The following is a 26,889-nucleotide window of genomic DNA, read 5'->3' on the forward strand; positions in this document are numbered from 1 at the left end:
CAAAAGGGCAGGGCCCGGAACTGGAAGTGACTGGTTCCCAGGCGGAAGCGTAAGTGAATCCTGGACGCTCGGTTTATCTTGATATGATAGTAAGCGTCCTTGAGATCGATGGAGCACATCCATACTCCTTTTTCCAGCAATGGGAAAATGGACTGTAACATCCGGAACTTGGACTTTTTTATGAAACGGTTTAGGTGGCTGAGGTCCAGGATGGGTCTCAAGTCCCCTGTTTTTTTGGGCACCAAAAATAACCTTGAGTAAGTTCCTAATCCGGTCTGGTCTGCGGGGACTGGCTGGATGACTCCCTTTTTGAGCAGCTTTGTGACCTCTATAGCTGCTTGATCCCGCTGACTGGGTGGCACGTCTGGGATTCTCCCTGAAGGTGGAGGGGGACAGATAAAGGGAATGGTGTAACCTCCGGCGATGATACGAAGCACCCACTGATCCTGGGTGATGGAACCCCAGGCCCTTGGATGCTCTGAAAATCGACCGCCGACTGGCTCCGGAGACGCACAGTCAGGCCGTCCCTCAGGGATGCTGGAAGGAGGAAACACGAAAAGATTTGTGTCTCCTGTGTTGTGGGGGCCTCCGCCGCCTCTAGGGCGACGTCTTCCAGAATAGTTCCCCCCTCCTCTGCCTCTGTGAGGGGAGTCACTTTGATGGGCAGGGAAAGACTTTTGGGACTTCCTGAACCACATCTTTCCTCCCCTCTGAGCCTTGGGATAAGGTCTCGAAGGGAGCGAAAAACGGGCCCCAACGGCAGACAAAGTCTTGCCCTCCTGCTCGCATCTAGTGAGTGTGTCTTTCACCTTGGGTCCAAAAAGAGAGGACCCGTCGATTGGAGCTTCTGTGAAAGAAGAATTGAAAGCCTCCGCAAAGTGATACAAGCACATCCAGGCTTGCCTCCTAAGGGCTACGCCCGAACTTGCTGCCCTACTCGCCCCTTCGGCTGCATATGATATGAGCCTCATGGACGAGTTAATAATAGACGAAAGGGTAGACAGCTGGGCATTGACAGACTGCGTCAATGCCTCAGGCACGTTACCCAAAAGGGTATCCCCTAACTCCTTAATGAGATCCCTTTGGAGCCTCGTAAAATGACACAAATAATTCAGCGACCTCAAGGTAAATGTCGCTGATGTCAGGGTACACTTCCCGTACCTATCCATGCTCCTGGACACCTTGTTAGGGGGATGGATAGACGTAGACGCCTCTGCCACATCTTGCTGGGTGGCAGACGCCACCACCATAGCATCTACTGGAACTCCCTTGGTAAGGAATTCTTGGTGATACTATTATGTGTTAGTCCTTGCAACTTGGTTTCTGTTTGCTAAACAACTTCTCAATTGTGTATAATGGGGGAGGGGTCAGAAAATTATGTGAAGTGGTAAATCAAGCTAGAAAATATGTACATCCCGTGAAAGGGTAAATCAAGCTTTAAAATGGATACATGTATAGATGAGAGGTATGAGTAAGACGCTCTTGTTATGGTGAAACAGGTCCTTACGTTATAAATTAATAACAATTAGTAGACGCAACCTGCAACTTTTTAAGAAGCATTTTGTTTATTATAGAAAAACCAAGTGACATGAAACAGGTATAGGAACACTTCCACATTCTTACCTGAGACTGTGCTCGGAGTATTAGGTGAATATCCTCACTGTCTGATGCATTCATGCTTGTTATTTCACAGGGCACTCTGTAAATATCTTCTTTACATGAGGGTGGCTTATTCTGACAGAGGTGTGTTCTGTAGGCATCATTTTCAAGCCCACTCAGAGCACACTCATAAAATGTACCATTGAGTAGGGCCGCACAGAGCCAGATCAAAGGAGCTATGAAAGCACTTCCTGTGGCTTTCACCAAAATACAGAGGCAATTTAAGTAGCTACCATAAGGGCACCGCTTGGAAGGATTGAGGCAACAGCCCATGGACAGTATCCAGGTCCTGCAGTCAAAGTATACACTTATAATAAGTAACACCAAAGCTGGAACAAATAAAAAGACAAGTCCATAGTTTAGATTCTGGCTGCTGCACGGACATTTGAAGGCAAAGACAGAAAAAAGACGCTGCCCCCCATAAGTCAGCACTGCTAAAACACTATATCCAATTGTCGTTTTCTGCTCAGTCAAGAATTTCACAATTGCCTGTAGCGCGTCCATACTTTTCAAGTTAAATGTCATCCCCAGTAACACGACGGAAAATTACTTTTTGTGTCAGAAAGACAAAGAATAGTTCGCTACACGACGGAAAATTACTTTTTGTGTCAGAAAGACAAAGAATAGTTCGGTAAGAGCCTAAAGATAGTTGTATGTCCACGTGGCTGACTACGATAATATGACTGGGGTATGGGCTATGTAAAAAGTTCGAAATTTCACTAAAAAGACACTCAGGGTCCTCTTCCCGCGTTTTTGTATATCATGTAGCGTGACGCTTGCCCTTTTTCAGGATGCACACTACGCGCCATCTTTGAGACTTTGACATTGTTAGTTCGGTAACTGCCTGCCTTTTGAGAGGAAAGCAGATTCCCCGACAAAACCCCGAGGAACTCAGGGTGGGCATATAGGCCGAAGAAACACACTGCGGCCGTAAATCTGAACGGAATGTGTCCCCATCAACTTACGCAGCAGCACTGCCTACCGAGTATTAGTGAAAAAGCGCGGCAGAAACCTTGGGGTTGATTACAATAATTAGTTTGACGAGAGTTAAACAGTTGTAACACGAATGCTTTACTGTAGTGCGTTTTCTGTTACTATGGGACAAAAGGAATACAGCATAGCATGAACTGTGTCTATTGCAGTACTTTTAACACACTTGAACCGTCGTTAACATCATCGATGGCCTTTAAAACATGAAAGCAGATGTTCCAAAACAAGCACTTTGAATTGTATTGAATTTGTACATTCTTGTATTGAAATACTAGATGATCTCGTGATTCGTGATAAAGAAGCTATATGCCTCTCAACTGTACCTCATTACGAGGAACGTACCTCATTTGGGGTCTTAAAAAGGTCATGTTCCACATTGAAAGGGTCCGTAACACATTCAGTGTTGGGAATTTTTTTTAAGTGAAATCCATGGCAAATGGAAATAAATCATATTAATTCATTAAAAGATCTTCTTTATAAGTAAAATCAGCATATTTTAACCATCCCATGACCTTCCTAGCTGAAGTTGTTAGTAAGCCATTAGTACATGTTCCACATTTTGCCCATTTGTGCCACATTATGAGGGCTAGTGTTCCTCATTTTGGAGATGGAAGTTGAGAGCTATGGCTATAACTATACTTATTTTAGTTATTTAATAGATACCCAACTGAACTCTTGAGCACGTATATTTTTATAACTAAAGTTAGAAAAAATAAAGTTTAGAAAAAGCTACGTAATGTCTTAAGTTTAATGAAATCATAGCGGTATGTCTAAATAAAAGCAATTGAGAGGCATGGCGCTGTATGTGCACTTATCTTTTAAATAGAAACATTAGTCTCGCTCTCTCAGTGACAAGTCCTTCAGGCGACATTGTAGAAAAGCATAACATTTTAAAGTGTGTGTGTGTGTGTGTGTTTTCAGTCTTAATCAAATTTACTGCTTAAGCTGTGAAGATTACTTTCAGTAAATAATGCCAGATATTATACTGCGAAAGTTCCCATTTCACAGAAAGTTCATGTTAATATATTTTATTCTATTAACTTTTAATGTGAGCAGTTTTGTTACTTTATGTTTTGTCACAATTTCTTGGATGAAGGTTATGCATGTGTTGTCTGTGTACCTACAGACATGTAGCCAAGAATTTTAGATTTCTTCATTATACATTCACAATGGTACTATCCCATCCCCATATGCACTGCACACTTAACATGCAGTAACTACATTTACTTTTGCATGTCCAATTTTCACATTACATGAAGAATCTTGCAACTAACATGCCATACAACGTGGCATTTACTTATATTGCTGTGCTGTAACAAGCCTGTACTGCTTATTCAAATCAGATACTTGTCTAGCCAGTATCATCACGTAACATTTACTACACCCTGCTCAGTAAATGACCACCAACAAGTCAGGTTCCATCACTAAAACAGACTTCACTAATACTAGATAAATAAAACAATAAGGCTTCAGTACTAAAGTGCTTTATCAGTACTTGTGAAACTTTCACCTGAGACACCAGTACTCACGGCCAAATAATCAGTACTTGTGAAACTTTCACCTGAGACACCAGTACTCATGGCCAAATAACCTTGATGATTAGTCATTTTGATTATGTCATTTACATGTAGTCAGTCACAAACACTATTCTACTGTATTGCAGTTATGCCATTAGCTATATTGTGGCCTCATAAACTGTGCTATAGCATGTGGAAAACAAGCCACAAAGTTAAACTGAAAAGCAATCACTGTTTTCACACATTCACATATGTCTTTAACCCCCTTTGCACCTCAACCATGCACAAAGACTATCTTAAGGTTGAAGCCACACCAATGTCTTTAACCCCCTTTGCACCTCAGCCATCCACAAAGACTATCTTAAGGTTGCAGCCACACCAATACAAACTAACAACCTGAAGGCCTGCTCAATTTTAATGTCAGTGTTATGATTCTTAACTATTTGCATTTAAATCAAATTCTGTTTTACTTGTAATTATATTATATCAATTCTAAATCTTAAAAAAATAATGGGTTTAGTACCTGAGTTTAGGATGGGATTGAGTAAGTAGCCCTTTTTTGTTTTTTCTTTTCTTTTTAGGCATCGTAAATGCATTTCAGTTTTGGAAGTACATAACACATTGGACATTTAGCACAGGAAGTTAGTAGCTGAATGCACAATAAAGTTACCAGAAAATGATAAATATAAAATATATCATTATTTCTTCTACTTCTAACCCACTTAAGGTTTTTAATCCCTCTACATGTTGGTAAACATGATAGCATGATTTAAAATTGATGTTCTTCATACTGATCACTACTACAGACAGCACCCTTAGCTATAGGGGTTATATCCTGCATAGGATATAACAGCCTGCCAGCTTTCAAAGCTTCAGGGCACCTTTCATGCACCCAAACCATTAGTTATCTCGAGCTGAGCTGACTAAAAGACAGGTTTGGGTACCAAGCCCTTCAGAGCTTCCCTGATGCAGAAAAGAGTGCTTCTCTGATGGGTTTTGAGTATCAACAGTTGTCAGCTTGTGCTATTCTGTTGCTGGACAGATAAATTCCTTTGGGGGAAAAAGACCTTCTGCATATTATTTTTAATATTTAATTTTAAATGCCTTTATTGAATTATCACTTGTGACATAGGCAAATTTACACTTTCATAAGAGAAATCAAACTGTATTAACAAGTTCACATTTACAAACATTATGATTCACATATATTGCTATATATCATATAACCTAAGCAACATACATAAATCATTTAATTCCTGCCTTTTTTTAAACAAGAAACATCATTATTAAACAATTACTTAGGACATAGGCAGTCATACATTTATATAAATGAAAACAAACCACACCAACACAATCTTAGTTGTAGGTATTTTATATCACAAACCATGCTGACATACTCCCCAGTTCCAAACATTATACATCACTTATAATCTTACTGTTCTCTTATGGAAAGTATATGTTATGATAGGAATATGTTTTTTTTATTGACTATCACATGACTTTACTGTGCTTTTAAATGGGAATGCACTTTTGTTTTTGACAGTTTGAAAGTTGATTTGAACATTCTGAAACAATTGAAACTGTGTTTAAATGACTTTTTGGTGGCTGGTAAAGTGTATTGGAGTGTGTTTTTACTGGTAAAATTTACTTCTAACTACATTCTAAATTTTAGTGGCTTGTTCTGCTTAGTTTTCCTCATTAAAGAAGAACCATTTTTGGCTTGACCATGGAACAAACTACCAGTCCCACAGTCAGTTCTTTTTCCACCCACAAAAGTAATAAGTTAACTAAACAGCATTTGCTACCAGATCAGACTTGCAATTTGCCTCAGCTGCAGGTGGATGGCTGCTGTGGCCAAAGCTGGTCCCTCAGACCACTCATCTTTTTTCCCAATTCCCTGTAGAGTTATCTATATAGCCTCTATGGAGTAAAGAGTTAGCCACATTCTCTACAGTTGTTGTGATCCCCACAATGGGCAAGGGAGAGACACTTTTTTGGTGCTGGGAGAAGGGGTAGGAAAGGTGCCCTCTGCTCAGCCAGAATGTTGTGCCCATCCCAGGGGAAGTTGTTGCTGCCATTAATAATCCTGTTTGTCCCAATTTCCTATCAAAAAGAAACATAAAATGAAACATATCTTCTCTTGCAACAGTTTCACTGGACAGGAGTAGTTTATTAAGCCTGACTCAGGGTCTTGACCATTCTTAACAGGTGGTTTCTGGTAAAATAAAAGAAATTGCTTTTTCTTGAAGGGATTCAAGAAATTGCATCTAGAAAGGAATGTGATGGAAAGATACAGGTTCTCCTCAGACTTCTGATTCAGTCTCAGAGGAGAGCATGTTATATGAATCTCCCTGTCAAGGATTCTCTCTCTGTGAGACAATTTCCAGAATGTGCCAGTCTTTTCAGCGGGAGAACACTTAAGTTTCTCAGTCCGTCAGAAAATACTATGAAATGTGGAATTCCCAGAACTTCTTCCCACCCCCAGTATTGTCAGCACTGGGGGCTGTGTTTGTCACACAGAGACAACCCGCTTGCACCTAAGAAAGCAGATAAAATGTACAAAGTTCATCAGTCTTTCAAAATTTTATGCACTCATCCCAGACCTGACACAGCAGCTATAACTTTAGTTAATCAATATGCTGCTTCTAACAAGTATATGAAAACAATTGACAAGTCTGGGAAAAAAGCATATGCTTCTGCAACTTTAATTTTTAGAATTCTGAATTATCAGGCTCATATGTTAGCGCATTCTGACTAACTGAGAAAGTATGAATAGTTTTTTATCTGCGTTTCCCTGCTGTGAGGAAGATTTTGCTTTGTGTGGTTTAGCTTCTTCAATTTCTCAGGTCACTACTCGTTATTTAAAATATGTCTGACTCTGTAGTTATTGCATCCAGGGCTGTTGCCAATGGTACTGAGTTGAGGAGGTTTGCCAGGCTGTACTGTCAGACTCTCACAGAAGATGAAAAATGAGATTTTAAATTCTCCTTTGGATTAGAAATTTATTTTTTGGCACACCGCTGTAGAGGTTATTAAATGTGACGAGAGGGATAAGCTGATACAGGGAATGTCTCTGATTTTTAGCCCTCCTCTTCCAAATTTTCCAAGGGATTTTCAGCTTCCTCTCTCACCTTTGACAAGAAACAAAGTAAACAGTCTCAGACAAATGCTGGTAAGCAGACATTTAAAAAGACATAATGGCAAGGCAGTTCCAAAAAGTAAGCAGGAGCCCCACCGCCCAGAATAAAAGACAGTCAAATAGGGCAAAATTATTATATAAGGAACCTTTTTCCCCTCTCCTACCCTGGCAGTCCATCATCCCTTCCTGAAAGTCTGAATTTCTATTTCTCTCCGTGACAATGGACAGTTCAGACACATAGGTTCTGACACTGATTCAGTAGGGTTACATATGGCAGTGAGAAGAAATTCCTCCCTTTCAAGGAATGATTCCACATCCACCAGGCCAAATCCCTGTGTTCTGTCCTGTCCTACAGCTCATGCCATTTCAGGAGCTTACAGAAACAGTTCCTCCTTCCCGGGTAGGAAAAAGCTTTCGTTCAAGAATGTTTTGGTGCCAAAGAAAGAAAATGCTTGGAGACAAGGTCCGGACCTTTCTTTTCTAAACCAATGTGTGATGGTGGCCAAGTTCAAAATGCTTTCACTTCACAACCTGCTACCCCTTCTTCCTCATTTGAGTTTTTAGTAACATTAGATTTAAAAGATGCTTAGCATCACATTCTTATTCATCCAGACTTCATATGTTTCCTATGGTTTTATGTGTCTGACTCACATTATCAGTTCTCTGCCTTACCCTTTGGGCTATTCACTCCTGAGAAAGTATTCGCAAAGTGTCTAGCTCCTATTATAACCCATTGCAGTCTACAGGGTATTCACATTTTTACATATTTAGACGACTGCTTATCTATGCAGAGTCTTTTTCAAAGTATCAGGAATGTCTCCCTTGGGTGAGCGATTTACATAGGCTAGGATTTCAAGAGAACATTCAAAAGTCTTTATTGATTCCACCACACAGAATTGTCTTCTTGGAATGTCTGGTAGATACCTCAGTACAAAGAGCTTTTATTCCACAGGAAAAATAAATTTATATTTATTCCAGGGGTTTTCAACTCAGACTTCAGTCTGCAAACAAATGCCTCAGGATTCAATGTCTCATGACGTTTATGATTCTCATGATACCTCTAACAAGAAGAAAGATGCAATGGTATCTGAAGTATCTTTGGTCCAAGCACCAGCACCTCTTATCTTTTCAGATTCCAGTTCTGGAATGTGTGACAAATCTCAGAACTGGAATCTGAAAAGATAGAAGAGAAATCACTTGGTGGAGGCATCAAATATCTCTGAATTAAGGTCTCTTCTTCTCCCCTCCTGCTCCAAAGCATTCAGTCATCACAAACACCTCAGACTTTGCTTGAGAAGCAGTGTCAATGGAGATAAAGGTGCAAGTTATCTGGGACAACAAAGACAGACTCAAGCACATAAACATAAAAGAGACGCTTGCTCTTATCAAGGCACTCAACTTTTTGAATCACCTTTGCTTCACAGGATCTCCACAAGGTGATAGAGACAGTACCATAGTGATGTGGTCCGTAAAGAAGTAAAGTGGGACCAGGTCATATCCCCTGTGCAGACTATCCATGTTAGCATGGGATATAGCTTTACAACACAGTCTCACTCTACAGATATCCTAATGCTGTCAGAGCAAAATTGTGTGGCAGACAAGCTGAGCAGGACAAGGGTAGAACCTCAGGAATGGAAACTAGATCAGGGTTTCTTCCAAGATTTGAACCATCTGTGGGGAGTTCCTCAAGAATATCTACCTGCCTCCTCTCTGAATAATCAGCTGGGAAAAATTCTGCTTCAGGACTTCATGCAAGAAGTTGTGAAAGACACCTTTTCTCTTCCTTGGACAAGTATTTTCCTGCATGCTTTTCCACCTTTTTACTGATATTTAGGGTACTTCTGAAGACTGAGATGGAATCTCACAAGATCATTGTGGTAGCTCCCTTCTGGCCCAGCCAACAGTGTTTTTTCCTTCTTTTGGAGTTGACCAGGGGAAATTACCACAAACTTCCTCACAGACTGGATTTACTCATTCAAAAACAACATCCTGACCCTAAACAACGTCAACTGACTGCCTGGATGATGGGGACTTAATACCTTTTAGGCACCTGTTTACTGAGGATGTGCATCAGGTACTAATGGAGGCACGAAAGCTTGATTCTAGAAAATCATATATTAGCAAATGAAAAAGGTATTCTAGTTGGTGCCGTTAACATAACCACCACCCATTCAGACATAGTGTTTCTCTAGTTTTACAATAATTGTGTGAGTCACTTTTCACTGGCCTATCTTACTGCTCTATTAAAGTTAATTCATTGGCTGTTTCAGCATGTCTGCCCATGTATACCCCTCTTTCAATGTATTTTCATGTCAAAATGTTGTTGAAAGGGATATTGCATTAGAGACCTTGAAGAAAACAGGTGGCTCCTCCTTGTATCTTCATTTTGAGTTAGAGAGGTTAACATTTGCTTCATTTGAACAAGCTCATCGGGCTGACCTGAGGTTCTTAACATGGAAGACAGCTTTACTAGTTGCTCTGGCCTCTGCAAGAAGAGCAGCTGAACTGCAAGCTCTTATGATAAGTCAACCTTACCTTATTTTCCACAGTTATAGGGATTCCTTGAAAACTAATCCTCCTTTTATACATAAAGTGATATCCAAGGTTACTTTAAGCCAAACTATCCATTTTGTTCTCTTCCCTGAACCCAAAAAATGAGGGAGAAAAGCTAATTCATACCTAGGATGTTCATAGACAACTGGGGTACTATCATGACAGAACAAAATCTTTAAGAATGTCCAATCAGTCATTCATTTCTTATGAAGGTAAGAAGAAAGGACAATCTCTGTCAAAGCAGATTATTTCCAAATGGTTGTTTCTCGGGCTGTTACCTTTTGTTACTCTCATCACAAAATAACTTTTCCAGGCAGGCTCAAGGCACACTCTACTAGGGCCCTGGCTTCATTTATGGCTTTTTGGAATGGGTTGGATTCTAGAAGTATTCTAGAACCAGCAACTTGGCCATCTCTACATATTTTACAAAGCACTACAAGCAAGATTCCTCCTTTAGATCTCGGTCAGGCTTTGCTAGGACCATTCTTCAAGCACTCTTGGACCCTTCTACTGTCGCCCTCCAGCAATGATGCCCAACAGGGTGTGTGTTAGGGCCTGCACCTCCCTGGAAGGTCGTTAATTACAAATTAACACACATCCTGTAGGGCATTATTGTGCTTAGAGATTGGACTTTCTGTAAAAATTGTTGTGTTTACATACTTATTTACTTATTTTTAAGAACTATATATTTTTGATGTAAAATAGTTCCTTCACCTAATGTTTCAAACTTACTGTAGTATATGTTAATACAGAACAGACAGGGATCTTCTCCTGTAAGCAAGAATTGGTGCAGTATATACAGTAATTCTTTGAAAACTTAAATCACATATACATGAGAACTGGTACTAGAAAAAAATGCTAAGAGTATTACGTTTTAGAATTAAACTATTTACTAGATATCAGTTGGATTGGCTTATAAATGGTTAATTAAGTTTCAGTTTCTTCAGAAAGTTATATGTGTGAGAGCTTCTTTAGACAAAACTTATTTCAAGTATTGAAAAACACATTGTATTATGTAGGCTGTGGTGGTGCAGCAGTTAGCATTGTTGCCTCACAGCAAGAGGTTTGGTTTGATTCTCATATGGAGTGCCTTCTGTGTGGAGTCTGCATGTCCTCCTTGTGGTTGAGTGAATGTTAAAGACATGCAGGCAGGTGTGAGTGTTCCTACTTTGAAGGTTGGGTGCTGGACTGACAACATGACACTGTAAAAATCCACTGCCAATCATTAGTGTACTGGTGATCATTGGTGGACCCTAACTGGGAAAAGCCAAAAGATATAACTGACATTGTATTATGTAACTGATTTTAGAAAGAATACAAGTTGTCTGAGGGGGATGTTATTAAAGCCAGCCTTTCACAAGGGTAACCAGGAAAAAAGTTGCCTGGCTAAATGACCTGCTTAATGTTAATATAACTCAAATGTTATAAGCTGTATTTGTTCAATTTAACTACTGTATATATATATATATATATATATATATATATATATATATATATATATATATATATATATATACCCATTTGTAATTCTGTCAACTCTACTGGTTCCCTAATGTACTGGGTACACTCTTTGTGAACCCACTGAAATACTTTTGTGGATGAACAACCTCAGAAATTGTCAAGCTAAGTCTACAATAAGTATTTGCATATAGATCCAAAAATATAAAATTGCTCATGTGAAAACAACAAGCTGTTACAGTCATAAGGGGTAAACTGAATGTGTTTAATACAAACAAAATGCAATGATGTGAGCATAACCTTTTAAATGCAAGGTAGAGTGTGAGGCATCAATATGAACTGAAGAGTTTTATAATGATATTACTTAAAAATGTTTTATGCATCACATTTCAGTCTTGCTTATTCTTAATAACTCGTTGCTATTAAAAAAATAAACATTACAGTATGCACTCAGATTCTTCTCTCTCATTTACATAATTTAAAATATGTTCCTTTTTGAGCCTTTGTCCCACATTTATTTCATGCTTATCTAGATATTTTGAACTAAGACCTCTTATCAGAAGAAATCTGGAGAAAGACATTAATAATGGGAGGACAAAGGCCCCAAAAAAGGGATGATTAATATTGCTCTTATAAACTTAAGAGAGTTGATAGAATAACAGGTGTCGCGTTAGCATAAAGTTTCTGAAGGGTATGAAGTCTATAACTCAAATGTCTGCTTTTGTTTTCTGACTTCAATTCTCACTGATCTGGCAGAAAACTTAAAACTTTTATGAGGAACACACCAAAAATATGAGGCAAACATCTGGACAGTTGAGAGGTATATCAAGAAGTTTGCATTCCTCCTAACTGCTGCTGCTAGGGATCGCTGGATAGCTTTCACTGTTGACTCTTTCTCTCACACATACAGTCTCTTCTGCTTTCATGCACGCATTCATTCACACACGCAGACAGAAATATAAGCACACTCGTACACAACATACACTCACACACTTTTTTTTCAGTTTTATTTATTTATTTTTTTTTACACTCGCTAAACAGCAAAAGTGCTGCTTAGTGACTGTAAAATAACGGTTCGATCAATCTTGCTCTTTCAGATGCACACATACACTAACACATATACACAGACACAAACTTTTCTTTTTTTTTTTTTTTTACACTTATATCATAATCTAGGTAACTTAAAGCTAACTTATTTGATTAATGAGTCATATGCATCATCCTGGCCTCTGACATTTATTCATTAATGAATACAACCTTTAGAAAGAAACCCACCATCAATAATTAAGATTTCTTTTAAAAACAACAGAATGGTCCCCTACCAAGGCAGTATTGGTTAGGTATCTACCATTATAAGGCGCATAGACAGGTCCTCAAAATCCAAGGAGGCAAATAGAAGCAATAATTCCAAAATGGTTGAAACACAAAAATGTTTATTTGACACCTAACCAATACCGCCTTGGTAGAGGACCATTCCGTTGTTTTTAAAAGTTTGTCCTTGTCAGTGAAATTAATATTTCTTTGCTTCTCTTAACTTAAAGCAATGTCAAGCAAACATCATCAGTTTCTACTTAATGCTAAGGAATAAAAGATTTAAACCTTCTGTAAAATGCATTAATTTTATATTCTTCCTGCAAAATGTTTGCCTTCTCCTCATTGTAGAATGCTAGTCAAATTTATACCATCATAGTCAATCACTGTTTTATAAAAATAGTTCTTCTGCTATAGAAAAACATTCTGTTGACACCAATGCAGGATAAGAGGTAACATGAGTGTCTATCTCTAGAGGACGTCTATAATGAAACTCAAGGACTTAGCCTATAGCAACTTTAAACAGCTGCCTTCAACCCTTAGTAGCATCTATAACACACAGCCATTGGAAATGAATGAAAACATGATGAGCTTAAAACTCATCCTTTTTTCACAAAGATCCTTTCCTTTCTTTTTCAAAAATCTAAACAAATTTTGGAAACATTTTAAATCTCTTATAGTCCGAAAACAGTCCTAAAGGATTCTGTTCTCATTATCGCTGGCAGGAGTTACTTTGACCCCTTAATAGCCGGTTTAGGCTTTTTTTTTTGCACTTCTTCAAACTTTTCCTTTTTATTACAAGTGCTAACTTAAACGTACATCCTCACCACCTTACAATCTGAAATCCACACTCCAGCTTTCTCAGCGTCACATGTAAGCATGTTTAGTGCCTACTTACACAAAAACACACAAGGCTGAAGTCCAAGCACTTCTGGAACAATGTTCAAAAGTTCAAATGAGAGGAACCACAAGTTGAGAAATATAAAAACACCAAGTATTTAATGATTCCAGTAGCAAAAAAAACAGTTAGCGCTTTCGTTTGAACAAGTTTCAAACTTCCTCAGACAAACTATTATACATGCATTCACCTTAAATACCATGACATTTACTTCTATTGGTTAAAAACAGTGTCAGTCAACATGATATACAGCTGAACATAAAACTGTTGCCTCATATAAACTTCAAGCTGTCAACACTACATTAAAATTGATTTAATACAAATAATATTCAAAAAAGAATAGATATGTATGTGTATTTAAATATGTGTGGGAATGCATAAATTAATATATAAAACTCTATGTTGTTGCCAGTTGTCAGACAACCTTATTTTTGTTGTTTTAAAACCTTTTTTCTTTCAAGTGCTTTTAGTTTCAGTATGGCCGAGATAGAAGTGCGATCATTGATGCCAGGCCAACTGTCTGCTTGAAAGCGGATTTGCCATTTTAGCTCATTTATTTCTAACTGTAAACCCCAAGACTTGTTTTCATCAATAGTGACTTGATAAATTGCTACAAAAGAAAATTTATGGATAACATTGTCAGAGATATGTTTGGCCAATGCATTATTCAGATTGTTTTTCCTAATAGCGTAGTCATGCTCATAGATTCTTTAACTTAGCTTACGCTCAATCTTTCCTATGTAGAAACCAGAGCATGAATCGCACATGGCCAAATAAACTACTGCTCTGGAATTACAAGAATCTTTCCCTTTTATCTGATGTCTAATGTTTCTAACAGTTATATTGTCAGTTACTTTTACCATATGACACCATGAGCAAGCTCCACATCTAAAAGTTCCTTGTTTATTTGCATGAAAGGGAACCTGTCTGTTCTTGAATAAATCCTTAAAATTATTACCTCTTCTGTATACAATAGCTGGTTTAACCCCTAAGTGCTTCTTGATGTTAGCATCCTCTAACAGAATTGGCCAGTTTTTAAAAAACAAATAGAAGTTAAAAACTTAGCGTCCTGGCTAAAAGTTATAGTTAAGGCTTTTTGAAAATCTGGAGGTTGTTGTGTAGTGTCATTGCATAGTTCTACCATGGTACTACATTCTATAGTACTTAATGTTCCCTGATATCCGCCATTATGTGCTTCTACACTTATAGTCCTCATAATCACATCCCCACCAACAACAACCTATCACCATCACTCAATTAAGAAATCCACTCCCACGTACATAACATACCCATCCACCTGCAACCTTCCCCTCTCCCTTCACCCAGACAAATCATGCAGGCCATACTATAAAATATTCCTAAAAAAGATGGCTACTAATTGCAGGAGACATACACCCCAACCCAGGTCCCCTCAACAAACTTCTTTCAAACAAACAAGAATCAGAACTTCTCTTTATTAACCTAAATTCAAGAAGTATATACAACAAACAACATGACCTACATGCACTCATAGCTCACTACTCCCCAGATATACTATCTATTACAGAGACTTGGCTAAAACCCAACACCCAAAATGATGAAATTCTCCCCCCAGGGTATAGTATCCTAAGGCAAGACAGATTTTCCAAAAAGGGAGGTGAAGTTGCAATTCTATTTAAAAACACACTTAACCTCCAGCCTCTAAACACCCCACTTCCCAAATTTCAGAATGCAGAAACATTAGGCTCTGTTATATCCCTTAAAAACAAAAAAAGAATCAACATCCTCTGCAGTTACATTCCCCAGGTAATAACACACCTATAATAGAAGAAATGCTACAATGGGCTACAACCAACCTGCCCCAAGAAACTATCATACTAGGCCACCTAAACCTAGACTGGCTTACATGTAACTCCAACAATCCTTCAAACCATATTAACTTATTTGGCTTCTCACAATTAATTCAAGAGCCCACCGGAATCAACAACAAAACCAAAAAACAATCCATTCTCGACTGGACTTTAGTTAATTTCCCCAAAGAAAATTATCATGTGGGCTGTCTACCTGATGAACTAAGTGACCACTACCCCACATTCCTACTTCATAAACAGGTAAAGATACCCAAACCCATACTATATAAGGCAATTAGAGATGAACACAAGGTTAATCCACAAATTCTCAACAGAATATTACAACAATGTAACTGGCATCCACTACAGACTCTAGCAGTAGACCAGGCAGTTGACTTTTTCAATAATACTTTTATAAATGTTATAAATACAATAGCCCCATTAAGAAACGTAGAACCAAATTTAACTATGCAGCTTGGCTAAATAGGATCACAAAAGGCCTACTAAAAACCAGGGACAACACCTGGAAGAATTGGAAAAAGAACAATACTGGCCAAAATAGACAAATATATCAACAACTTCAAAATCAGGCCAAAAACCAAATAAAAATGGATAAACAAAACTACTTTCTTAATGTCCAAAACAAACATTCCAAAAACCCACAAAAATTCTGGCAAACTATCAGTTCCCTTCTAAAACCCAGCAAAACTACCGCCCCAGCCCCAGACACCAAGACTAACAATGAGAGCATAGCTTCTCAATTTAATCACCACTTCACAGAATCTATTCTCACATTATCTACCCAACTATCTAACAATAATCCTACACTCACGCCAAGCACATATAACAAAGATTTATCCTCCTTTACACTCTCACCTGTACCAACCTCCATGGTAAAAAAAATACTATTAAAACTAAAACCTACCACCCTCACAGCAGATGGTTTACCCACTAATTTCCTAAAATTAGCTGCAGAGTCCCTGGCTTACCCTATCTCAGTTCTTATTAACTGCTCCATACAAGAAGCTCAGATCCCCAAATTTTGGAAAGTGTCATACATTATTCCTCTACACAAAGGTGGCAACTCCTATGAGCTATCAAACTACCACCCCATTGCTATCCTATCCCCCCTTTCCAAGCTCCTAGAGAAATGTATTCACACACAAGTGATGCACTTCTTAATCTCACACAATATTCTCTCCTCTACACAGCATGGCTTCCGCCCAAATCATAGTACAACTACTGCTCCTCTGTCCTTCACCAATCAGATTAACCAACTTAGAAACAACAATCACCTCGTATCAGCCATATTCCTAGATCTGTCTAAGGCATTTGACATGGTCTCTCACAACCTATTTCTAGACACTGTAACTACAATGTCCTTTGCCCCCTCCACTACCTCCTGGTTCAAAAACTATCTCTCTGATAGACAACAGGCAGTCAAATGGCAGGGTGCACTATCACCTTTACTTCCAACTACTATTGGCGTTCCACAAGGATCAATACTAGGTCCTCTACTATTCACAATTTTCACCAATAAACTACATACTTCCACCCTGCATGCATCACTCATACAGTACGCAGATGACTCCACCTTAATCTGCTCAGCCCCATCCATAGCCACCCTGCAAAACCTTACCCAAGAATCCTTCTGTTCCATCGAGAAATGGATTACTGATATCCAACTTATTCTAAACCCCAACAAGACAAAATTACTTCTCTTTACCCCCAATAAATCCAAGACCATACTTACCTCCTTCACTATCACCTCCAAAAATGGCACAACAATATCTCCCTCACCCCATACTAAGCTCCTCGGTGTAATAATAGATAAGGATCTTCACTTTGATGTCCATCTCTCTCAAACCATTAAAAAGGTACATAAAAAGCTAGGAACTCTATACAAACACAAACAGTTTCTATCAGATCAAGCACGAATCACCTTAGCCCAAACACACCTACTGTCTACCCTATTGTACGCTTCCCCAATACTAACGCACATCAAGAAAACAGACATGGACAAACTGGAGTCATGTTACAACAAAATAGCAAAATTCGCAAATAAATCTACATTTAGAAGCCATCACTGTCTTGCCCTAAAAGACCTACAGTGGTTAGAACTCCCACAATTAATTAGTTACCACCAACTAGTCCTCACCTACAACATACTAAAAAATCCCCACAAAGCCCCAGCCTTAAATCAGCTACTAATGCAATACATAGCAAACCATCCCCTGCGGTCATCCAACAAAACCCTACTATGTGTATCTAAACCTAACAACACTGCAGGAAAAGCTCTTTTCTCTTATTCCATCACCAAGAAATGGAACAGCCTCCCCCAGAGTATCACCTCAGCTCCATCTATATCACTATACAAAAAATTACTCAAGTCGCACCTCACACAGTCCTGGCTATGTCCTTGCATCACTTAGATGCACTCCTCCTCCCTCCCACTCTTACTAACCCATATTCTCACTTTTTACTATCCCTACAACACTGTACTAAAAATACTCCCATGAGGAGCTTCTACACAAATCATTATGTTTTGCATTTGTATATTATCTCGTGAGATACCTCTTTTATTGCATAAGTAAATAGGCAGTATTTTGGAAAATACCTCTTTCACTGCATAAGTAAATAGGGAGTATTTCGCTCCCAAATACTCCTATCCAATTTCAACTATGTGTAAACTATGACTGCATAAACTTGTATAGAACAAATTATCGTATATATAAATTTTTTTTGAACGCATTGTATTATATATCCTGTGTTCATATATATCGTGATTGTTTATATATATCTACTACTGTACTTGTACTGTTTTATGTGGAGCTTTTCTCCCCGGGCCTCCGCTGTAAATGGACCTTGCTCCAGTCGGACATTCCCGGTTAACAAATGTAAAATAAATAAAAATAAATAAATAAAAATAAATTATCTGATGTAAGTGGAATGGTGCCTAAAATAGGTTGTAAATGACCATTTAGTCTCTTGGTAATAACTTTCATACTGAGTTCTTCCACCAGTTTTACCGGATAACCTCTTTTCAGGAACATACCACATTGAAACTGACATTCTTTCAAAAACTCTTCATGTGTTGTGACCATGCAAGCAGCCCCGACCAACTGATCTTTCATAACAGACTTTTTTTGATGAAATGGGTGTGAGCTTGTGAAATGCAGAAAAGTGTTAGAGTATGTAGCTTTTCTATGAATTTTACACACATATCTGCCAACTTCATCATCTTTCATCAAATTCACATCCTAATAATCAATGCTGACTGAATCATATTGCCATGTAAACTTAAAGAAACTAGTAGTTTCATTAATATATGACAAAAATTCACATAACTCAGCCTGCGTTCCTTTCCAAATAATACAAATGTCATCTTGAAACCTTTGATATAGTTTAATATAATTATTATAAATTATAGATTATAGATACATTATAAATGGAAAAAAACATTGTATAAAACTATAAAAAGTCTATACATGACCACATATATACACTATCCTAAACCCTACACTAAACCTTACATACATTACTATTTATGCACATACCTTAACCCGCACCCTAACCATAAGGTCCGTAACTATCGCACACTTACCTTAATAAGCTACACCCAAACAAAATAAATAATCAACACACATACACTTAACAAAACCCTACTTCTAATCCTTACATACGTTACTATCTATGCACTTACCTTAACCCACATCCTAACCCTAAGGTCCGTAGCTATTGCACACTTACCTTACGGAGCTATACCGCAAAAGGGCCAACTATGCCAAATCGGGATTTTGAATTTCACAGTTTCTGGCATTCAGTGCACTTGCGATTTGCTTAATAGGTGTCGATCATGCCGTATTCGACAACCAAGGCGTTCACGCTTACAATATAGACCCCAGTAAATATATGTGAGTATGTACCACCTATATAACTGCAGTAAATTATGTGAGCTCCCTACCTCCATGGATGCAGCTTCTAAATTATATGATTATGCCATTTAGTACAGGACATCTGTTAATAACCTTTAAAGTGTTGCAAACCAGCATGCACTACTTGTCACTATCTACTAAGTGGTAAACTTGCCTGGCCATCAGTCAGTCATTCACTCTTCATCCTATCAGCTGACTCTTGACACATGTGGGCTAACTAATGCAGGATCACCATTTACCCAGCAAAAATACTACTTATATGGCATTCTACTGGTGATCTTGTATGATAGCTGGATTTCTGTGTCAGTAGGGCACACCTTATCAGCTGTATACAGACAATTTGTTTTGTGCAATGATTCAGTATTAGGTACCAGCAGTTGTCAGATGGGGACATTGAGTACCATCAAAATATAACAGGATACAACTGGGTCAACAAAACACAGAAAGAAAGGCATAAATGTGTATGTTTTCATGTTGCAGACTACTTGTTCAGACATTTTTATTTTGTAGAAAAATGCCAATATGTGAATTGCACCTTTGCATTTCATATTTAGCATACATGCTGCATACAACCAAAACATGAATTTATAATTGGAAGGAGATTACACAGCAGTGTGACAGTACAGATTACCAGTCACAACCCCCTGCTTGCACACCTGCTGTTAAACTGTGGGGTTACTGATGGTGTCACTACTGCCTGGTTACACAGAGCTGCATGACTGCTGTATAATGTAAAAGCATGAATAGATACTGCATTTTGCTGTTCTACGGCATTAAGTGTGGCACATCCCTTAGTTAGTTTCCTGTATGCTACTTACTATGATACTCTGTTACAAATACTGCAACAACCTCTGCATCTCATGCTGCAGAGCACGGCACATACAATGCACTTTCTAAATGTCTTTGCATTTACCACACCTACTGTATCGCATAAGTAAGACGTATGATGCAGAACAGAAGAATTATAATGCCAAGGTCACAGCTGTTATTTACTGAAGTGCTTGTCCTTCTTCATGGGCAGATTTTACCTTTATCTATGTTCAGCCTAGTTGGCACTTTAATGTTTCTTCAAACTGTGGTAACTCTCTGAATCACATGATTTTGTGATTCAGATCACACCTTCCCTTGGGTACTGATTCTTGACCTATTGCTCCTCCACTTTCATAGAAACCCTTGTGCTATATGCTTCAGCATGTTTGTTACATTAGTAGTTTCTCAGTTCAAATAACTGACAAATGGCTATAGCTTTGCATGGTGTGCCTGCAGCTGTAACCTATACTGCACAGCTACCCCCAACACAGGCTTCTGCCACTTTGTCACTTTTGACCATCTAATTAACTGCATCAGCTTCAACCGGCTCATGGTTGTTGTTAATTTTTGCCCAGTACATTAGCCAGTGCTTATGATGGAACTTGCCTGACTTGTTTTATAGCCATCTTTTTGACGTAGTAAGTCTGCTCACATTAAAAACATGTTGTTATATGATACATATATACATACATTAAAGTCATCACATGCATGATTTGAATAAGTGTTGAAAAAGCATTGTCTAACTCAGCTGTCTATGAATCCTTTCATTAATGGAATGACTTATAAATATATTCACATCTCTTATCTATCTATCTATCTATCTATCTATCTATCTATCTATCTATCTATCTATCATATATCTATCTATCATATATCTATCTATCTATCCATCTATCTATCTATCTATCTATCATCTATCTATCTCTCTATTTGTATTTCCATCTATATGTATAACTACAATGCAGTGTTGACATTATTTAATGTGGAATCATTAAAATATTAATCTAAGCAAGATAAAATGCATTTTAAATGTATAACTAATGCTACTTCTTGAGTTAGAAGCCTTGGAGGAAGTAAAACATACTTAGCTCCTAAAAGCTTTGATAAAAAGAACCAACAAACCATAGAACAGCATATTCAGCAGCCCAAGTTGGCACATAAAAGACTGTGCATATGAACAGTATGCATGACCCATTCATATTAGAATAATTACAATTCAATGACTGCCTTGTGAAAGTTTTATTTATATTTTATCATCTATGCACAAAAACAGAAAAAAGAAAAAAAAAACATACTACTGTTCAGGTATTCAGAGTAAATAAACATGTCTGGAACTAATCTAGTAAGCATTTTAATTACAATCAACTATTACAATTGCCTATTCTCTGAAAGACTAGTGAAATATTAAACTCACAATAACAATAGTTTTAATTTTCTTTCTTTATTGTACCCGAACAAACAAAAGACAACCTAATGAATGTACATCTAATTCTTTCATTTGCATACACCTGGCAAACCAGCATGTCACCATTTTTGTCACAGCAAACATTTTCATTGCTTTTGATAGGTTATTTGCTACTGTCCGCTCTCTGCTTTTCATAAGCAAATCAAACTTTTCTTTAATTTCTTCTGCATGCTGGCTCATACCCATTTTATTTCTCAGAGTCATGAGTATACATATGATCCAATGTTTCATAAGCTTTCTGAGTACTTTATATTCTTAGCAAGTGTACAATGACCAAATATCTGTCTATCTATATATACAGTTTTAGAGATTTGTGGCATTTTCATTTATGCATGTATATATGTATGCATGCATGCATTTATTTATTTATTATTGTTTGTTAACCAGGACAGTGGACAAATATTAAGACCTTTATCAGCCACAACCCAGGCCTAGAGAGAAAGACACAAGTACAATAGATAAATATATAATTACAAATATTACAACAGATAAATATATAATCACAAATATTATAATATAAATACACAAGACTGGCAAAATATGGTATTAATATAGATATAATAAAGTCAAGCAAAAATGCATTGTACATAGTCAGCTGGAAAACTGTATATTGAATGCATTGTGTAATATAATAAAACATTTGTGCAGAAGTGTAAGTTCACACGGTACATGAGACTAAAGTAAAAAGTTTGATACCAGGGAAGGAATGGTAGCATAAAGTAGGTCAAGGTAAGGTTAAGAAGGGTAGGAAGATATAACAAGGAGAAGAGATGACAATAGATTGCTTCATTGTACACTAACGTGTCTTAAAAGCAGGAACCTTTATAGTCCTTTTTAAGATGTAGTTCCAGATTTTTTCTTGAAATGTTGGGGTGTTTACATTGTAGTAATTTAATATGAAATGCCATTACAATGAGCTGGAGCTAATTTATTGAACAATCGTTCACAAGCTGCTCAGGTGAATTGAGGTCTTTTCAGTTTAAGAATGTCAGTGTGCCTTAAAAAATAAGTTGGCTCACGCAGAATTGGTTTAATTGCTGAGGGGAATAATGTCTTTCATTAAGAAACTTGAAGGTTAATGAATTTAACAGATAGCCAGACCTTGTTAGATTAAGCCATTTGGCTTTATTCACAGATATTCCAAGACATTTGCGTCTTATGCCTTTTGCCAGTACCCCTCCTTAGGCTGTACCTCCTCCTCAGGCTGCACCACCTTTCTCCAGGATGCCAATACCCATAAGTCCTTGAGTAAATTTGTGGATCTCCTTCCAGTTAACTAGGTTATTATTAAAGGAAGATAGGAAGGTAAAGAGTTGCACTGCTTAACTTGCAGTTTTTTCCAGAGGTTTCTGAGGCACCAGGTATTAAACCTGTCCCTCACTGCGTTATAATTATCTGTTGGTGAAGATTAAGGTTCTTGGATCAGGTATTAGTGGAACCATTGGACTTGTGAAGATACAGGAGGTCCAAGACAAATGGGTCTCTAATGTTGTAATAAGAGAGACAAAAGTCTAATTTCAAAAGTCTATAACACACTGAATAAAGGTATAGAGCTTTCACCTTCTCTCACTAGCTTGGTGTTTCTGGCTTCAATTTAGTAGAGTAAGATCCAGTTGTAGCTGGTCACAAATGGAGTACTTAGCTTAGTGTGTAGCTTCTTGTTAGAAAGGAGGAGCTTGTCCTGCTAAAATGCAGCAAGTATGAGCTCAACATAGCACACCAGCCAATAGCAATGCCCTTAATTCTGCTTCAGTAGTAAGCAACTCCTAAAAACTAGCCTAGATTAACTTATTCAGCCACCAGTAGGAAACCAGTAGTCTGATTTAAAAGCAAGTCACTAATTAAGCAATAAAACAATGCAAGCTATAGCAGCATACTCAAAATTAAGCAATTCAAGCAAAAGGTCACTTAGGTTGGTGTTCCTGGCTTCTGTTTAGTACAGTTGGATCCACTTATAGGAGACACTCTTTTTCTTTTCCTTCCTCTTCTTCATGAATTTACCATTTGATTGCTTTTCTCCACAAGAAATCCCAGTTTGGTACAAATCAGTTGAGGACAACATATGTTGTAAGCTATAATAAAAGCTATAAACTAACATTGATGAGTTTTTTCACATGATATTTCAGAGCTTCCCTAAGGTTAAGTACAAGTACAGCACATAGTTAACATAGAATGGAATAGGTACAGGTTGATATAAGCAGTTTACTACTCTTGGACATAGACCAGTACAGCTTTCTGAAGAATAGCTCATACCTTTTAAACCTGGTCACCTATTTCACAGAAGTTGCATCTGCAGTTGACAAGGGGCTGTGAGTATGCATAGCTTATCTCTAGTTAATAAAGATGTTTGTCAGTAGCCCATGTACGAGGATACTTGAGAGACTGGGTGAGCTCATGGTTACTAGTCAATAGATCTGCCAGACTGCCTGAGGAAGGCAATTGGGAAGAGCAGACATGGTTACAATAGGTAGCCAGCTCACCACACCAGCTGATATAACTACTAAGGTCCACCATGCATCGATAATGGTATGTTTCAAACCTTTATTTCTATAGTTGCAAAATAAGCTGAGGAAAGCAACGCAAATTACAAATTGTTTCAATGTTGGAACATCTTCATCAGCATGAATCTAAACCACTAAGATCCCATGGGTCTCTGTACTTGTTTTTCTTCTTTCTGACATGTTATTCTCAGATGCCTGAGTTGACAATGGTAATCTCTGAATCAGAAAGTTTGCTAATGATTCTGACCTTGTATAGTTGTTCTTTCCCTGTATGATACTTTGCTATTTCAACATGGGTTAAATATAACCTATCCCTAGTATAAAAACAATGGCTGATTCTCAGTATAGACAAATACAGCATTGTTACCTTTGTGAAGTAATTCCTGTAGCATATCATATCAGAGGAGCTGACTAAATTAAACTAGAGATTGTGATTAAGAAAAACTGATTTAACCAACAAATTGCAATTGTACCAAGAAATATCATTTGTGTGACTCAATACTCAGAGGGGTTTGTTGTCACTGTAAGAGTGTCACTTGCCCTGTATCTCTCAGTGGATTAGTCAGTCATTGAGTACAGCACCTTTGGTTGTATGTTTCTGAATAAACCTGCAATTCAACAAGACAAGGTACAGATGTTTGTGCTGAAAAGATTGATGGGTTTGGAAGGATAAGTTATGCAGACAGGAAAACATATTTGTCCCTACTTTGAGTCTCATGTCATCTCCTGAGATGCAACCTCTATGTCTTCCATTGTGGGCCTTGAAAGACCCCACCACTCTGCATTGGGAATGAGCAAATGGAAAGGTTGTCACTTGTACTAATACAGTTAACCCCAGAATCTTTAGTAAGAACAGGAGCAAACATGAGAAATTCATCACTCATTGTCTCCATCATCTTTGGAAGAAACATTAAGTTTAAAGCAGTGTCATTCCCTTACTTCCATTAAAAAGGAATCCGATGATTAGATGCATATATAGTACTTTGCCAATATAATCTATCACATACCATTACCAATAATAAATTAAAAGTACCACAATCCATTTCCCTTTTTGACAAATCTTATCTTAAATAAATGTTCACAGAATTAACGTTTATAAAAATGCTTACCAAATAATTTAATTATTGGGACTATGTAGATGTTAAGTCTGGTACTTTAATACAGAATATGATTCTCAGTAGGATAATGGAACACTCATGGGAAATTAAAAATTAAAACTGTATAGTCCCTTGCAAGGTACTTCACAGAGTGTGGACATACAGACACTAATTTCAAGTTTTTGGTTATTGACAACATAACAGAAAACAATTGTAATAATAATACAAAAACAAACCAATTTACAAAGAAAGGTATTATTTATTAAAGCACCAGGAGTATCAGCCAAATGGTCTTAATAATGAAAGGGAAATCAAATATGAAAATTCTAAGGGCACAGGATATGAAAAACAGAGAAATGGCTTGTGACACCATTAATTTATTTTTTAACACTTGTATTGAATTATCACTTAAGACATAGGTAAACACACATTTATATAAAAAAAAAAATCAAGCCACGTTAACATGTTCTCACTTACAAACATTAGACATCACATACATGCTCTTATATAATTATCATCAATCCAACATTACGTAAATTTCTCAGTTCCTACTTTCCGTTAAATCTCATTCCTCCTCCAAAGCATTATTCTTTATGTATTGTTTCCACAATTTCCTTTTTTATGTAGTTTGCTCATATCCTTTTCAAAAGATCCTACTTCCAGTGCTTTTATCACTATTACAATATTAACCACTTCAAATAAAGTTGGTTTAGACTTTAATTTCCATTTTCTGGTAACTGAGTTTGTTAGCAGCCATCGGAATTAAACTTAACAAGGCCTTATTGTATCTAGGCAATTCAGATCCTGTATCCCAGCTCAAAAAATCATTTCCTTAGTTAATTTGCTCACCCAGTATTTCTGGCAGAGTACTCTGTAGGGAATGTTTAAAGTCTTCCTATTCATTATACTCCCAAAACATATGTTCTCAATTACCTCTTTCTTCCCCATCACACCTCCAACATTTACCAACTACCTAAAAAAAAATATTTGGAGTTTGCTTGAGGTATAAAAGTATCTATGCAAATACTTCCAAGCAAAAATCCTAATTCTTCTAGACTTTGTTGCATATTTGTGAACCTTACATACTGTATCTCTTCCCACTGTTTCCTTGTGAATTGCTTATCTAATTTTTCTTCTCAATCTTTTCTAAAGTTATTGTACATTATTTTATATGCACTGGTAGTTATTCCCTTTTTAACAGCAGCTTCTGTTTTTTGATTCAACTAAAAACTCTACCAGAGCAGGTCTGTCGCTTAGGATTCTCCTTTCTCTTTCTCTATGCCTATACTCTGATTTCAGTCCCTGATAGGGAAGGCAGTTTACAGTCTGCAGTCCAAATGTCTTCTTAGCGTATTTTCATTCTATTACTTTTCCCTCTCTAGTTATTTGCTCCCAATACCTTGATTTGTTTGCCAGTTTTCTCCAGTAAATTCCGGCCCCCTCTTGCCTATTCTCTGTATGCCTAATTGCAGTCATCCCTATTGACAGAAGCTCCTCCTAGTCTCATGTTGGCTTAGTTCTTAGAATATATTCTGCTAATTTATGAATATAATATTCTGTATAGCTGTTGTTATTCTCCTTAAGAATCTGCATCCAAAATCTTATTCTCTCCTTATTTCTTGAATTTCTTCCCTGCTTTATTATCATCCCTTTCCACTATGAATGATAGCGTTCTGCTTCTGTTATGTATACCAGCCTTTACTGTGTAGCTCTAAAATATCCCTTCA

At 37.5% G+C, this 26,889-nt stretch overlaps 1 protein-coding gene across 2 annotated transcripts in view; it reads right to left on the reverse strand.

The window, feature by feature from the left end:
• Positions 1 to 26,889, reverse strand: part of LOC122794945 (calcium homeostasis modulator protein 5-like) — a 597,094-nt gene that overhangs the window by 424,528 nt on the left and 145,677 nt on the right. The window contains exon 1 of one of the 2 annotated variants that reach the window (XM_044063542.1): positions 1,624 to 2,352. The exons of the other annotated variant lie outside the window; for it this stretch is intronic. Coding sequence (XP_043919477.1) covers positions 1,624 to 2,184 — 561 coding nt within the window. The 5' untranslated portion in view covers positions 2,185 to 2,352. Of the gene's footprint in view, positions 1 to 1,623; positions 2,353 to 26,889 lie in introns of those variants that run through there. 2 annotated transcript variants of the gene reach the window in all.

Source organism: Protopterus annectens, chromosome 1.part0 (assembly GCF_019279795.1).
Source record: "Protopterus annectens isolate FY-2018-M chromosome 1.part0, PAN1.0, whole genome shotgun sequence".
Classification (NCBI taxonomy): domain Eukaryota; kingdom Metazoa; phylum Chordata; order Ceratodontiformes; family Protopteridae; genus Protopterus; species Protopterus annectens.